At 38.4% G+C, this 16,611-nt stretch overlaps 1 protein-coding gene across 1 annotated transcript; it reads right to left on the reverse strand.

Annotated features, from left to right (window-relative positions):
- Positions 1 to 67: 67 nt before the first annotated feature.
- LOC122334541 (ankyrin repeat domain-containing protein 26-like) lies at positions 68 to 15,251 on the reverse strand. The gene is given in 8 exon segments (XM_043232538.1): positions 68 to 3,694; positions 3,808 to 5,201; positions 5,204 to 5,236; positions 10,053 to 10,652; positions 13,331 to 13,891; positions 13,963 to 14,016; positions 14,523 to 14,620; positions 15,197 to 15,251. Coding segments are annotated over 7 exon segments (4,773 nt in total). The 5' UTR covers positions 14,545 to 14,620; positions 15,197 to 15,251; the 3' UTR covers positions 68 to 1,585.
- Between the last annotated feature and the right edge of the window lie 1,360 nt (positions 15,252 to 16,611).

The raw sequence follows: 16,611 nt of genomic DNA on the forward strand, positions 1-16,611 counted from the left end.
ATTATACATGTATTATAATGCATTAAGAATGCCCTTATAATGCATTATAAATACAGGCTTCATAGAAAGTGTTACCTTATTTTAATAAGAGACAAAATTATAAAATTCTCAAAACTAAGCAAACTATTTGTGTAAAATATAACAACCTTTTCTATGTACTGTTGATAAATGAGGGCACTGGTATCTGAGGGTGCCAAAAATAATACATCAAAATTGTCTTTAAAGTTGTTCAAATGTTCTTAGCCATGTGCATTACTAATAAAAAATAAATCAATTTAATTGAAGGAAATGTACAAAATATCTTCATTGAACATGACCTTTACTTAATATGCTAATGATTTTTGGCCTAAAAGAAAAATAGATAATTTTGACGCATACAATATATTGTTGGATATTGCTACAAATATACCTGTGCTGCTTATGACTGACTGGATTTGTGCTTTAGGGTTACAAACATTCTTTAAACAGCCAGAGGTAGCTTGACCTCACTGGGAAGACCATCTTCTGGCAATAAAGTAATGTCCATATGCCAGTAGCTCAAAGACAATACGATCGTGTTCAGTTAAACACTATCCTTCGACATATTTAAATGGTAGCCTAAATTGTTTTCCACCCACTCTGTGTTGTTACAATGTAACAAATGTAAAAGTATGTCTCGGTTTCTTGTGAAGCCCTCATTACGCCAACTGATGTCATGGGGAACCCGATAACCTCTTAGTTTAAGAAGAGACCAATGAAAATTCGCAAGTGAATTGAATTGAATGCCAAGCCACCCTCCTGTATATAAGATGGTGGGATGCAACCACTCTGAGGAGTCAAGACACAACCCAGCATTCAGGGCAGATCAAAATTGTTGCAAGAGGGACGTAAGATTTGCGTTTCCTTCTTTAGGGCATGAGGGTTGCACCAATAACCAAGACACAAGTTTTCTTTTTGAAGTTTTCGTGAGCAACACATTCTCACACCCATCTCGTCATATACTGAAGCATTGTTGGGACCACTTAACGTCGCTTTTTGACTCTCAAGGACCCTTTAGATTAATTTTATGCCTTGTACGTACAGTATGTACCCCCTTAGCTTCAATATGCTGACTCGAATATTATCGTCAGGATTACATTATATATTGGGTAATAATATTGACATTATTGCGTATATGTTGCGGTGCGATTTTTCAATGTAAACAGTATGAACATCTAACTGAACCCCTGCCCCCAAACATACCATTTGTCAACAGGCAGATACAACTAATGTCATAATTTATTTCTTCATTTGTGACAGGAATAAACTCAATCACCATCTCCACACATAAAATGTGTGTCTGTGCTCGAAAAAAAAAAAAATGCTGTCAAATTTAAAAAAAGCCTTACATCATTGATGGTTGTGAAATGCTATTGGCTCTTGTGTGTTATCTAATACATTTTCACCGCTCTGCACATTTTGTATGAGTATCTTATCTAATGCACCTAAGTCAGATCATCAGCTCATTATGAGAGAGATCCATGAACTGAACTGAGTTTGTCAGTTAAGAGAAAAATAAAATGTGCAGAGCGGTGGACCCCGAGGGCTGGAGTTGAATACCGCTGATCTAATACATGTCCAAACTTTTAATAGCATCCTGATTTGTGAACGTTTTCCATTCCTCTGGTATCTTACCCTTCCCCTCAAAAATTTTATTATGGTATTTCTCCAGATCTTGCTGGAATCTGCAAACAAACCACTTCCAGTAGAGTAGTTCAGAGAGGTCAGGGGTAATGCTCCAGGTGGCATTTTGAGGCCCTGCTATTTTAATTTTCTTCCAAACAATTCCTCCATCTGGTGTATTAAAATTCAGATTATTTGCTACTATGTTTGCGCAAATATCAACACAGAGATTTTGTGTTAAATGGTAAAAGGTGCCATTAATTCCAGTCACTCTGTGAAAAGCCACACTGTGGTCCCCATCATGGTTCTCTGTGGTGTTGGTGCAGGTGGCTTTACAGATTGGACACTGAACCCAACAGCACTGACAGAGGTGATCAACCAGAAGTTCATCTGGTCTGAACTTCAGGTCAAGATTTACTGGAAATGTCTTTGTGTTGAATCCATTGCTGATGTTAGTCATTATACCAAGAAGTTCTTGTCTTATTACATCTTCCAACAGTTTGAAATTGTCAACATCATCCTGTTTGACTCCATTGAGATCTTTTTCAGAGAAGATTATCTCGTCTGAGATCTTCTGTGTAAAACTCTTTAACCACAAACCAACATCTCCTCTGTTCAGTTGAACATGTTCAGTAGATTCATGAGCTGCATTCATGATTTTCTGCTGCAGGAGTTCAATGTTGTTCTTCATCTTTGGTAAAACGCTGACACTGAACTTATCAGTGATGTACTGATTGACTTCATCTCTGATGAAACTCTTGAAGTGATCTCTGGGAAATTTAATGTAGTCCATGTACAAAATAAATTGTTCATGTTTGGCCAGTGTCTTTAGGATGTGTTTCTCTAAATTTGATCTGTTTCCATTTAGTGATTCACAGTTTGATCTTATTTCATCTACCAGATCTTTGGCAGTCTTCTTGTAGACACTCTGCTTAATGGGCTCTTTGAGTTTGTGACATATGATATCACCAAAAATAATGGCTGATGTGGCTCCATGACAGTATTTCTGGAAAATACTGTAGTACTCGTCTCTCTTCTTCTCAACATATATTACAGGATCATTGGCTTCCCTAAACAGTCTGTGTTGGTCAGTGATCTTCTTGTTTGCTCTCTTATAGATGGAATAAACCAAATCAATGAAGAATTCATTCTTGAACACATATTTCACTGGTTCCTCCTGATGTTCTCTTACTCTTGCCTTGATACGACTTATGTGTTTTTGAATGCAGTTTAAGTTGTAACCCATCTTTGAAATGTTAAGTAACTCAATCATTTTGTCTGTCTGCTGAGTAACATCTGTGACTAATAATCTTATTTGGGTTTCTTCTTCTGGAGACAAAGTTTCAGCAGATCCTAATGCTTCTTTAACTGCCCTGTATGCATCCTTTACAGCCTCTCTGATACCACTATTTGTGGACTTTCTGAAATAAACATAATCAGAATAACTTGGCACTGAGAAAATATTATTGTACCCACTATCATTTTTATGGTCTGCCGATAAACATCCCAGATACATGTCACTGAGGATCTCTCTCACATCTCTCATTATGTCAATATCTCTGATTAGAGGAGTTTCTGTTATGATTTTCTCCACACTTTGTTTCCAAAACAAATCAAAACCTTTCTTCAGTGTTTCTTCATCGTTTGCTTTGTCTTTGAATTTTAAGGCAAGTTCTTTGATATTTTCATAGAGAGTATTTTCAAATTTCCTCTGAGCATCAGTCTTTCTCTTCAGGTCTCGCTGCTGAAGAACCTCGTTTAATTTCCTCTTAGTTTGTCTCACAATGTTTTTCTGAAATTCTTCTATTTTGATTTTAAATGATGTTTTCCACTGAATCACTAAATCTTTTTCTGTGTCTTTCTCAAAGAACTCTGACATTATTTTTTTTACTTTGTCACTTGTCTCCTTTATTTCTCTGTGAAGATCAGATTCCTTAACCTCATTAATAGCTTCATTTTCTATTTGGTTGTGTAGCTTGTTCTCAGTTTCCATCATGGCTCTACGAAGACTCCAGGTCCACTTGCTGTATTCGCTCTCTAATTTCCTGTAGGGCTTTGAGTTGAAATCAATATTTCATTAAGCAAAAACTTGAGAAAAGTTGCTAGTAAATGTGTGACTGCTAACAGAAAAAATACTTAAAAAGGCCAAAAGTTTTGAACACTCACCTTGAATAAATGATTATCTTCAGAGCAGGTCTTTTTGATCATCTCTTCTTTCTCTCTTTCATATTCTTCCCTCCACTCTGCTTGTCTTCTCTTTAGTTCTTCTTCATTTTGCCCTTCAACGAGTTTTAGTTTCACCTCAAGAGTCTTTTGTCCATCTTCTTTCAGTCTCTTTTCTAATTCCTCTAGTTGCTCTTGTATCTGTCTTTCGTTTACCTCTTTCTCTCGGATTAATCCCTCCATTTCACTCGTCAGCCCCTGAATCTGCTGATCAGAAATCTGTTTTTCTTTTTCTCTTCTTTTCTCATTTTCAACTTCTGTTCTCATTGTTTCCTCTAGTTTCTGTTTCTCCCATTCCTCTCTTTCTCTCTTAATCTCCTCTTTCATCTCTCTTTCTTTCTCTTTTATCTGTGTTTTATATCGTAATTCTCTTTCATTATATTCCTCTTCTTTTTTCTTCCTCTCATTCTCTATTATGTTCTTCAGTCTATCTATTTCTGTATTATATTCAGTTTTAAGATTTTGGTTTTCTGTTTTTATTTGATCTTTTTCTTGTCTCATTTCCTGTATTTCATGTCTAAATGTCTCTCGTTCTAGCCTCATCTCTTCTCGTGTCTCTTTCTGATGTTTCTCTTGTTCTCTTATTTCTTTTTTGAGCTCTTCTTCTCTTCTCTTTCTCTCTTCTTCCTGATTCTTTAGTTCTTCCTCCATCATCATCTTCATTCTCTCTTTCTCAGCTTCTAGTTTATCCAACAGTTCTTCTCTTTCTCTGACTCTCTCCGTAATGCTCTTCATCTGTTGCTCTTGTTTTTCTCTTTCCATTTTTCTGAACATCTTACATGAGTAGTAACTCCCTCCATTTTCTTTCACCATGTTGTCTATCTTCTCCAGTAGATCAGACACCTGTGTTCGATCTGCAGTCTGGTTATTATTAAACACATGGTATCTGTTTCCACAAGCTTTAATCAGCTTCATCAAAGGAGATCCAGGTTTTCCCAAACACTGTTCAATAGATTTGTTCTTCAGATCATCTCCTCTGGTAAAGAGCACCATAGTGTACATTAATGATTTCTCTCCAAATGTTTCTTGGATGATCTTCACTGATGTTTCCTCATGAGTAGTGAATCGTCCCAGTGGAATCAGTAAGAGAAACACATGTGGTCCAGGCAGGATCATTGAGATGCAGTTGCTGATTTCTCTCTGAATCTCCTCAGCAGAAAGTTTAGTATCAAACAGTCCTGGAGTGTCAATGACAGTTACATGTCGACTGTTGATTTCGGATGTTTCTCTCTGACTTTCACCGGTCACTGATTCAAAAGACTGCTCTGATTTAAATACGTCTCTTCCCAAGATTGTGTTTCCAGTTGCACTCTTCCCAACTCCGGTTTTTCCAACAGAACAATTCTCAATTCATCTTCACCCTCTAATGAACCTGTAAAAGAGGCAATGCATCTGTTTAAAATGTTTTATTATTGTTTTAAAGGCACCAGAATTTACAGTGGGGGCACAGGAGGCAGGTTTTTTAACAATTAAACAATTAGTCTGACTGCCAAAGGGCGTCGGAGGAAGCCCCACAAGGGTTCACCACCCAAAGAACTTTACTAGAGGAGAAAAACAGTGCTCACATCCTCAGGAGATGTGAGAGGGAATGGCAGCAAGTGTGACATTGGCCAGTTCTTCCCACCAATTACCTGTTACCCAACACACAGGAAGCGTCTGCCAGAGAGGTATTATGTGTCAACTTATAGGAGGTGGCAACACTTTGGGTGGAGTGAACTCTCACCCCTAGGGGGCATGGTTCACCTTGGGCCTGGGAAGCCAAGGTGATGGCATCACTATCCAGTGGGCCAACCTCTGCTTGGAGACAGCATTCCCTTTCTGCTGACCTCTGTGGCAGACAAAAATCTGCTCAAAGCTTCTGAAGCTCCGGGTATGTTCCACATATATGCATAGTGCTCGGATTGGCACCATCTGATTGTGAACCAATATGTGCCGATATGCACATATTGTGTATAGGCACATATTGGTCAATATGTGCCTATCTTCCTGCAGCGGCCTCAAGTGCTGTAGAGCTAGGTGCACTGTCAGTAACTCTAGGTAATTGATGTGCCAAAGCAGATGAAGGTGCTACATGCTTGCCCGTGGCATGTAGCACCCAAGCCTGTCATGGTGGCATCTGTTGTTACGACCACATGCTGTGACACTTATTCTAAGGGCACCCCGGCCCTTAGAAATGCATGGCTGTCCATGGGATGAAAGTGCAATGACAAGCCAAGTATCAGTACTCAGAAGTGTATCAGTGCTAAAGTGGTCTCATATGAAGCAAACCAACAGGTGTGACTACAGCTGCAGAAGCCATATGCTCCAGGAGCCTCAGAAAACATTTCAGTGGAACCACTGTCTTGCCTCTGAATGAACACAAGTGCACTACAACTGCTCTCTCCACATGGGAAAGATCCATCCCCTTGCCGCCCTACCATAGAGGGTGGTGAAAACGGAGGAGGAAGATGAGTGGCTTCTGGATAAAAAAGGAGCCATCCACGACTTTGTCAACTTCTCATGCACTTCTGAGAAAAAAGGCACCGGAGCTGGCCGCACTTTACTATCACAGGCAGCACCCCAGACCAATCATCAAGCTGTGAGGGCTCATATTTGGGAGCTGTGGACACCTCCAGCACGATACTCACAACAGCCCAGGCTAGCGGCTCTGGATCTGACTTGGCTGAAGACGCAGCTCCCAAAGGCTGCGGATTCTCCTCGTCATCCTCCTCGGCTGACAATAGCCCATTCCCCGATGCTGCAGCCAACATCTGGTCCTTTCTTGGTGCACTAAAAAAAAACGAGAGGACCGCTGTGAGATGGCCCCCCCTGCAATGAACGGCAACTGGATGGGACAAGCACTGCAGGAGGTATGAGTGTTCTACAGGATTGGAACCGGAGGAGCGGCACTCACCGTAGCCCTCAGATTCCACAATGTGTCAGCAAGTGATCCTCTGCTAGCCGCAGAGAAACCAGGTTGGGTGACAACAGAAGCTGCCTGTCCATCCAGAAGGATAGAGAGGTGGGATCGCAGCAGTGGGCATGGCCTAGCAACATGACCAAGATCCCACCCCAAATATATCTTCAGCATGCTGAACCCCCAGACAATGAAGACAGCATTCATCTTCAGAAACAGAAATTGCTCTTTTGGGTGAGACACCCAGGAGTTTTGCTGGAATACAGGAATACTACTGGTTCTGTCGTTGATCCGACCCAGAAGAGCTTCTGTTTCAGCTTCTGTTCTGTATCACTTCAGGGCTGGAAGTCATGAGACTGCCACTGAGCATTTCTGTGAACTGGCCCTCCCCCACAATTTTCTTTTAATTCTTTGTTGCAATTCTGTTCACCACTAGACTAACTAAAAGGGGGTTGTGACAGTATCAGCCAACTGATGTAAAACTAGATTAAATCCAGATGAAACAAAACTGACAAGAAGCAGAATAACACTGTGTGCAATGATACAGTCAGAATTTTTTCAATCTGCAAATCACGATTGTTTACCATGCATTTATTGTAGTACCACTACCTGTACCATGGTATTGTGGCAGTAATGTGTGGTATTTATATAAAATTTACTATATTAATGTAGACATGTATTAAAGGAATAAGAAGCTTAATTAGCATTAACCTATAGCATTTGTTTTTTTATAATAAATGTATTTAGACTACAGTTTTTATACAAATAGGCTATCTAAAAATCATATCTATAGGTGACATCACAGTACTTTTTCGCCACCATTTTTGTTTGAGAGTCAAAGCTGTGCAACCAGTTAGCATGAATAGCGTGCGAAACAATACAATAAGCAACAAATGTTTCAGAGTATTATGCTAAATTGTCACATGACAAACATTATTTCAGAACAGCTGTTGAGGCTGTTACCTTACGAACAAATGTGCTCACCATTATTTTTACGAAGTCTTGTTAATAAGACTCATAGTAGTGAACAATGCAATATTACCCAGTTGAACTCATAATTGATCAACTTGACATATTTGACAGAACTGAATTAGCAATGAGCTGTTTTTAACTGAACAATTAAATTTTTGCAGTTACACTAATTGGAAAAAGTGATAGGCCAATATTCTAGTTACACTAAATATGCAAATAATAAATTCTGTTTACAATAGCAGCATTTTCTTTAGCAATAGGTGTGTAAATAGTAATTAGATGACTGATATTTATACTTTAGTACTGCAGTATCATAAAACAATATGCAATAATATTAAGTGTAAATTATCAGCTAAAGTTTATTAGACTAATACCAATTTATTGAGACAAAAACCTACAACTTAGCACATCTAATAACACTGTGTTATTACACTGTATGTGATAGGAAAACTTTGACAAAAGGCACATTTGGACACACGTCAATCGCTCAATCAGAACACATCTTGCAACGTTTACTCTCTAATGGACAGTTTCTGCTAACAAATTAACAATGTAATGCCACACCAGCAGAGGGAGCCCTCACCTGACTCTGTTTCACTCCCTCTGCGCTCACTTCCTGTTTGCCCAGCATAAAGCCAGAGCACATGTTTCACTCATCGTGAAGTATTGCCTGTTTACCTGCCTTACCAAGCATTCCATTGATTTAATCTGCCTGTTATCTTTAGCTGTTTCTCGGATTTGCCCCCTTTGACTCGATTGCCTGATTGGACTGTTTAACGTTCCTAATTCTCTGCCTGCCCTCTGGTTTCTGTCCTTCGTTTGTTCTTAATAAACGCAGCATATGGATTCGAACACAGCCTCCTCTTCCTCATTACATACTATCCGTTCCATTTTATCATCATTAAATTTAGTTTGCATTATTCAAATATTATTTTTATTTATATAGGTTTTTTTATTTATATATTATTTTTACTGCAATACAATTATTGTTTATTGTTAAGATTGAAAAAATCTGCAATTCTATAGTACATTTTGTTTGTAACAAAGACGTTCCCTATCTGTCGGTCACTACAAGTTATGTCTTGATGACATTAAGAGGTGAAAAACACTACAACCTGAACCTAATCACAACCTTAAGGCACTGAAAATGTTGACAAGCAGCCATGTATTAGATAAATGCTATGGAAATGTCATAACCTTTCCAGTGTAAATTCGCTGACCTTGGTACCCGCAGGGGCCAGAGGTAAGTACATTGCTCCCTCAGATAAATGCCCTGGAGGGTGGATTCATTTACAATGAGTAATCCTTGTTGTGTGATTCTTCACCGCATCTCATAAGAGAAGGGATTCAACCTTCAATGAACGATTGCTTCCAAGTATTTCCTGTTTGTTGTTACAATTTGGCAAGGATGTTATGGATGCCACATCCACAAAATAAACACATGGGATTACGTACAGGGAAGCGACCACCTAGCCCAGTACATGATCTGACCGGACACCCTGACAAACTAAAACAGATACTGGGCCTGGTGTCAGACTGCTCCACCAAGTCTGACTGCCAAGGGTACTGGAGGCACAATGAGGAGACTATAAAGTCTCGCAAAGGTGTTCGGTGATCATTTTAACCACCACTGGAAACAGATCAGAAGTCTATTGTATCTCGTCAGTATCTCGTCCAGAAGCTACAAGGGTGCTGGACCCTAAGAAAGGAGGTCTTTTCTCAGAGGCATGCACCAGGAGGGACTATCATGAGGAGTGTGAGTTCCAAGAAGCAGGTCAGAGTTGGCCAATATGGCTCAACCATCAGGACCTCTTCCCCGTCCTCGTTGACCTTTTATTGTCGACCATAATTGGCTTGATTACTCTCTGCGTTTAATAACAAATTGTTCAGTCTCATCACTATACATGCCTATCATTGTACTCTCCTATTTTAAACAGTTAAGTGCTTTGATACAATCTGTGTTGTTAAAAGTGCTATATAAATAAGTGATTGATTGATTGATTTGATATCTTATGAAAGTTTAATATGTATAGTCAGAATTGCATGCTGTATACCTTTAGAGTTCCTCATAAAATACATGCAAAACATGTTAACAGATATTTCATCACAATTTATGTTTTATGTTCTCCTCTCTACTGTGTTGTTCTGTCCCTCTGACACATGCGCCCGGCGCACCAGCGCTCATTCAGAAAAGATTTACTAAACAGGATGGACCTTTATGCAAAAATGGAAAAGCTTGTGTGAATTTGTGACATTTAAAGATATGAATATGACCCTAAACTGAAAGTTTAAGATCCAAATTGATTCACTGAATCATTACCTTGTGAGAGTAAATGTGCCTCTAGTGAATCAATTTTCCTCTTCATCTCTTCAAATTTCATAATTTTTTTCATCTGGGCCTCCAGAAACATCTCTGTGGTGAACAACTCTCCTCTGTTTTCTTCCAGCATCTGCTCAATGCTTTCCATCAATGTGGACACTTGGGTTTTGGGACCAAAAAAGTAATATCGTCCTCCAAAACTCTGAATGACAGACCGTGTTTCTTCATTGAGTTCTGCTGTCTGATGCTCTGAACTCTGTATTATGAGGATAATGGTGTGTTTGTTGATTCTTGATCTGAAGATCCTCTGGATCTCCTCCATTTCTGCTTTGTCTTCATCGGTCAATGGAGCATCAGAAATAATGAGGAGAAAAACATGAACTCCAGGATGACAGAGAGTCACACATCGGAGAGTGTGACGCATCACTTCCTCCTCTGAGACCCGAATCAGAACTGGAAGCTCCACCAGACTAATCAGATGTCCATAGAGCTCCACGTCTGATCTTCTGTCGGACTGCTGCATGATTTGGTCTGATATGGAGGATTTCAATGTTGCATTGCTCCCACACACAAGCAGATTCAGCTTCAAACTGTCTGAAACTTAAAAGAAGAAGATTCAATTATAAATTTTTATTTATAGGTGCCTTTTATGCCACTCAAGGTGACCTTACAAATCTGTCTGACATCAATGTAACAACAGTAAACCAGGCAAACTACAAAATATAATAAAACACTTATTGATCAACACATGCAATCACAGATATGCCTGCTTGAAATCGGTTTTAAGAAATTATTGGGAAGACTGAAAGGGCATTCCACAAATGTGGCGAAGCATACCTAGATTAACAAGAGGTTTTAAGAGTATGTACAGAAGTGTGTGTTTGAAGAAAATCACAATTATAAATGGTCTTAAATTATTAAGAGCTGTATACATAAGAAGCAGGATTTTTAATTCAGTTCGGTGTTTAACTGGGAGTCAATGCTATTGATAGAAAACAGGAGAAATGTGTTCCATTTAAGGAAGTTCCATGAATATTTTCTGCAGCTAAATCATCTGCACCATCTGATTTTACTGACCACTGCCTTGTATTGTGCTACCTGCATTTTTCTGATATTAGCTATACGGCTCTGCATTATCACCTGTCATGGCTGTAGGATAACGGTGATCAGACAAATAACTGCAGAAGATTTACGTTCCAGATTATTCTCAATGGCTGAAACTGCTAGAATCTCTAAAACGGCTTGAAATGTTAGAAACGCAGAACTGCTGAAACTCCAACTCATCTGAACTGTTTGAATTGCCGAAAAAGCCAGCCAGAAACTCACCATTGCTGTGTGAATCCTTGTAACTCAACTAAAATTCCAAAGCCTAAAGACGCATCTTGCGCGAAAGAAACAAATAACATTTGGTATTATTTTCGGTGGCCGCAAAATAACACAGAATTGTTAAGATACACTCAATCGTGTTGACCAAATGGACTGAGTGGTCAATAAAGTGTATTCTACGAATTTTTAATTAAGTCAATTTGAAGATTCGATCCCCTAAATAAAATAAAACAGCTGAATAAATTAATAAATCAATTATCTTACATGACTTATCAAGCAATATGCAATATTGCAAACGATATGCAACATTATATGACACTGCGACGCACTGGACAGCTTCTCATGGAGCAAGGACTGTGCAATAGTTATCGTGCACTAATATCCTAACTGTGGTTTTAATGATGTGTGAGCTGACATATTGTAATTATGCAAAAAACAAACAAAATCATGAATGACTTCAGTGCCAGATTGAAACACGTTCTCACCACAACTCGTCAAATTTTGCCGCTTGGTCGGGGTTGTTTCGCGTTAGTTTTTTATTCACAGGGTACCCATTTAACGTCATTTTTTGAGGGCTTCTTAGATGTCAAACCGTGATCTAAATTAGACAACTTGGCAAAGGCGCTAAGGCTGGTGAAAGAAATGGCTTTTATGTAGCGTACGTTAGCTAGCTTTGTTGTTGCAGTAAATAACGATGCTGGTGGCAGTGCTTATATCGGCAACATGCTGTTGCTAAGCTTTTAATTCATCACTACACGCCGTCACTTTACAATGCTGTTGAACCAACTTCCATGTGTTAGGGGTAACATACTGTTGCAGCTGTTCGGTTATCATCATTATGCTAAAGACTACGGTCTTATAGTAAATGTATCATTGATTAAGCAAGTTTAAAATCTTAGCAGTGTGAAGTAGCGACTCCAAAGACTGTAAATACCCAAGACGTGTCACTCATATAGTTCGGAATGTGAAAAATGCAACACTGCAGCTGCCGTGGAAGTCCCGGTTTCCACAGAAGCAGTCAATCTGAGACTGGGCATGTACTCTGATTTCATTGATTATTTCCAATATGAATTTAATCATAGGCTTGGCGACCAGTTTTGTAGAATATGATGTTTCCTGTTTATCTAGGTTTTGGCTTTGTGTGGAGAGAAATCGGTGTATGACATCGGTTTCTTGTGTTTTCAAAACTCTCTCGAGGTACTTTAAATCAAAGCAATACAGAAATCCTGGCAAGGACGCATCCTGGGAAAATGACTCTTATGGTCACCCTATTGAAAGATGCTTTAGTACCCAGTTTATTTGGAGAAGCACCTCCACTGAATCACAAGCTGTAAGTATGATAAGTAATAGATGCTTATATTTCTAATCAAGCTTTCAAAATACAGAACTATGGCAATTAACCTATAGTTTCCGACACGCCGTACACAGTAGACCAATCACAACAGATTGGGCCATCTGACCAGTCAGAGCAGAGTAGGCTCACAGAAGGGAGGGGTTTAGAGGGACTGAATCTTAGAACTGCTTTAAACAAATCATTTGAGAATTGCTGAAAAACTAGGTCATATTGAATGCGTATTTTGAGAAAACTAGAGTTATTTCACTTTGCTTGCATATTAACCTATTGTAGGAGACTCTCAAAACAATATTAGGAGCCTTAAAATGGCATAATAGGGCCATCGCATTAGCCGTTCATATATTGTTTTTTTTGTCAGACACTTTCAAAGAGAAAAAAACTGCGTAGTATGTGTCACGGTAGACTTCTGTGGCCAAACTAAATAGAGGAAACTCAAAACAACAGTCTTACATAATAACAATGCAATGGCAGTGCGACGCTTCCACAAGAACTACTATAATTTAAATAGCAACTGTCTTTTCTAGTATTTTAAAAATAATAATTCAATTTATAAAAGCATTCATTTATTACTAGCCACAGCAAATATCATCACACTCACATCTTTCTCTGGCCTGTTGCTCCACTGTGAAATACTGTAAAGCTTCAGGAGAATCCAGGTGCCGTCCATAATTAATTTGCACAATATCATCAAACATCTGCAGTAGATCATCAACAGAATTGTTTTTCTGAAGACTGAAGTGTCTGTTGAAGCATTTCTGAATGGTTTTTTGTATGATGATGTTGGTTTCGGCGGGATCTTGAGTGCTGAGCACCATGGTGTGTTGATAAACCCGCTCAGAGAAAGAGTGCAGTACCTTCTCCACACACTCCTGATCTTCTGCTGAATACTGCTCATGTTTGAGGAGCAAAACAATCACATGAGGTCCCGGATCAGACAGATTCACACACTCTCTCGCTCTCTGTGTGATTTGATCGTTTGAGATGTTTGTCTGGAGCAGCTGAGGACTGTTGATGACAGTTATGTGTCTGTTTTTCAGTCTTCCTCCAATTCTCTCTACAACATCTGGAAGAGCTTCATTGTCAAACGCTGCTCGCCCTAATATGAAGTTTCCCACAAGACTGTTTTCTGACACGCTCGAACCCAGGAGAACAATCCTCACTGCAAAGAGTCAAATCAGAAATTTAGTGTCTGCAACATGTTAGAATGGAAAAATGTATGTACAGACTTACTATAAGGAGGTTGTTCTATGCTCCATCTCCTGTGTGGATTGAGGGCAACATCCACTGTATAATACAAAAGTCTTAATTTTCTGTTCGTATGTGTGACTCAGACATAATAAATCTTTGAACAAATAGTCATGGTCAAAAATATCGGCACCCTCGGTGAACATGCTCAAAGAAGGCTTCGAAAATAAATCTGCATTGTTAATCCTTTTGAACTTTCACAAACAATCGAACCTTTCATTGTATTTTAAAATTTTAAAATGGGTGAAAATATTATTATGAAATAAATGTCTTTCTCAAATACATTGGACAAAATTATTGGCGCCCCTACAGTAAAAAAAAAAATCTCTGAAGTATAAACCCCCGTTTATATTAGCAATTCTGAGGGTTATTATGAACATGACATTATCCAGCCATGGCTTTCTCTTTCACAGAAATATAAATAAACTTCCTGATCATGAGCATGTGGGTACCCCTCACTTGTTTTATTAACTTATTTACTTTTATTTTCGGTTTGAAAATGTTTTTGAATAGTCATTTTAAACTATTATTTGGCTGATTTTTACCCGTGGTGGAGGTGGTTGACATGCTGATACTCTGTTCTTCTTTTAGTCTTCACCTTTTCTGACTCCTCACATTTCTCTTCCTTTATCTCTCAATCATCCTGTAAGAGATTTCAGTCAGTGATTTTCAAACAGTAACACAGTCTATCTTCAATTATCCAGAATGTTTAAAGCTCTTTTACAGTTTCTAGCTTTTGTTGCTTGTTTGTTGGTTTTCTGTTTAACTACAGTACAGCAGGTCGAACTGGTTTAACTAGATCGTGAGGCTCTTCCTGCAACACTGCGCGTTTAAGTGGGAATTAAACCTGTGAATCACAGCAGTGATAACACCGTCAAGTCTTATATAAATAAAGCCACGCTCTGAAATACATTAGAATGATTTATCTCAATTATTTTATTAAAATAATTAAAAAAAAATTTTGAATAACATTACACTTTCTATATTCTCTCTCTGCATTCAGAATTTATGCAGCAGTTCTGTATCATGTTTCTGCACCAGCATGTTTACAAAAGAAATGAACAAAAACACTTCATATGAGACAATATTTCTGCATGTAAACATTGAACACATAAAAAAAAACCTCTGTGGTATGTTACTGCTTGCTGATACAGTTCACATGCATAACAGAACTTTTAATTTAATTCTTCAACTTATAAGAGAGTATTTATAATCATACCTGCATTTTGAGATTTCATCATGAAGACATTTCTTTTCATGCTGCAGGAATGAGAGCAGGAAGAAGTTTGTAGGTGGAGTCGATCACTTTTTTTAAAGCAAACTAACCTGTTGGTCTGTCTGGTCTGACAACAAGTGCAGGTGAAAGTTCAGTCTTGAGACATGATGTGATTTAAGATTTCTTTATAGAGCACAAATTTAAACAATCGATGTTGATCCCGAGTGCTTTGAAGTATACAAAGGCTGAAAAGGAAAACCACTTAGCGCTTTTAACAATACAGATTGTATCAAAGCACTGAACAGTATGGAATAGGAGAATAGAATGATAATATATCCCTATGACGAGATTGAATAATTGGTTATTAAATGCAGAGATGGGCTCTCTGTAATCAAATCAACGATAAACGTTGGTATTCTGCGTAACAATGAAATGTTGTGTTATGTTTTCATAGTATTGCGCCTAAGGGTAGCATATAAAGGAAAAAAGAAGAAGGGGTTAACGGGTATCATTTTAATTATTTTAGTGTTCTGGATCAAGTTAGATGGAGTCATGGAAGCGTGTGCGTTCAAACTAGTTGCTAGTGGAAAAGAGCTGGCTGCTCAGTTAGCGCAGCTGCTAGCCTTGACATTAGACTAAGCTAACATATAACTCACTGTGTACGCCTGCTGCGGTTTTAAATAAGTAGATGACTAAACCCATTAAACCCAATGAAAAAATTGCTATAACCAGCCTAGGCTGGTCAAGCTGATTTTAGCTGGTCTTTACCCAGCTAAGACCAGCCTAGCAGGCTGAAAATGTGGATAAAACCGCTTTTAAACCAGCTTGCTGACCAGCTTAAACCAGCTAAGACCATTTACCATATTTTTTTACCACAGTAAATGTGTAGTAAATGCACAGTAACTACAACTGATATCATACCTCTGTACCATGTAACTAGTGTAGTATTTGTAGGTATGGTAACCATGATTTTACCACAATAACGTAGCTTTGTTTGCTTTTGTTTTGCTGATATTTTTTATGTCAGTTAACAATTCAGTGTTGCTATATCGTGATAATTAACTCTTTACCGAAATCGTAACCCTAACCCGTAGCATAAGTTTATTGAACTACAAATACCAGCACCATGTGTTTCACGTTCAAATGGCAGAGACATATGGGTAATGTAGTTTAAGATGTTTAATAATAAAGTGGGGAGAAATACAGTCATATCTAAACATGTTCACCGTGCAAATATTTACGACATATTTAAGAGGCAGGCTGGATTATCGTATTTTACTAAGGGGACATTTTAAAATTGCTTTATACCACCTTTTCACAAAGAGTTTCCGAACATATATTTCATTAACATAGCATAAATACTTGTTGTACCAGATTGCTCTGCAAAAATATAATCATACTTTGATATACAGCCATTT

The sequence above is a fragment of the Puntigrus tetrazona genome, chromosome 3 (assembly GCF_018831695.1).
Source record: "Puntigrus tetrazona isolate hp1 chromosome 3, ASM1883169v1, whole genome shotgun sequence".
Classification (NCBI taxonomy): domain Eukaryota; kingdom Metazoa; phylum Chordata; class Actinopteri; order Cypriniformes; family Cyprinidae; genus Puntigrus; species Puntigrus tetrazona.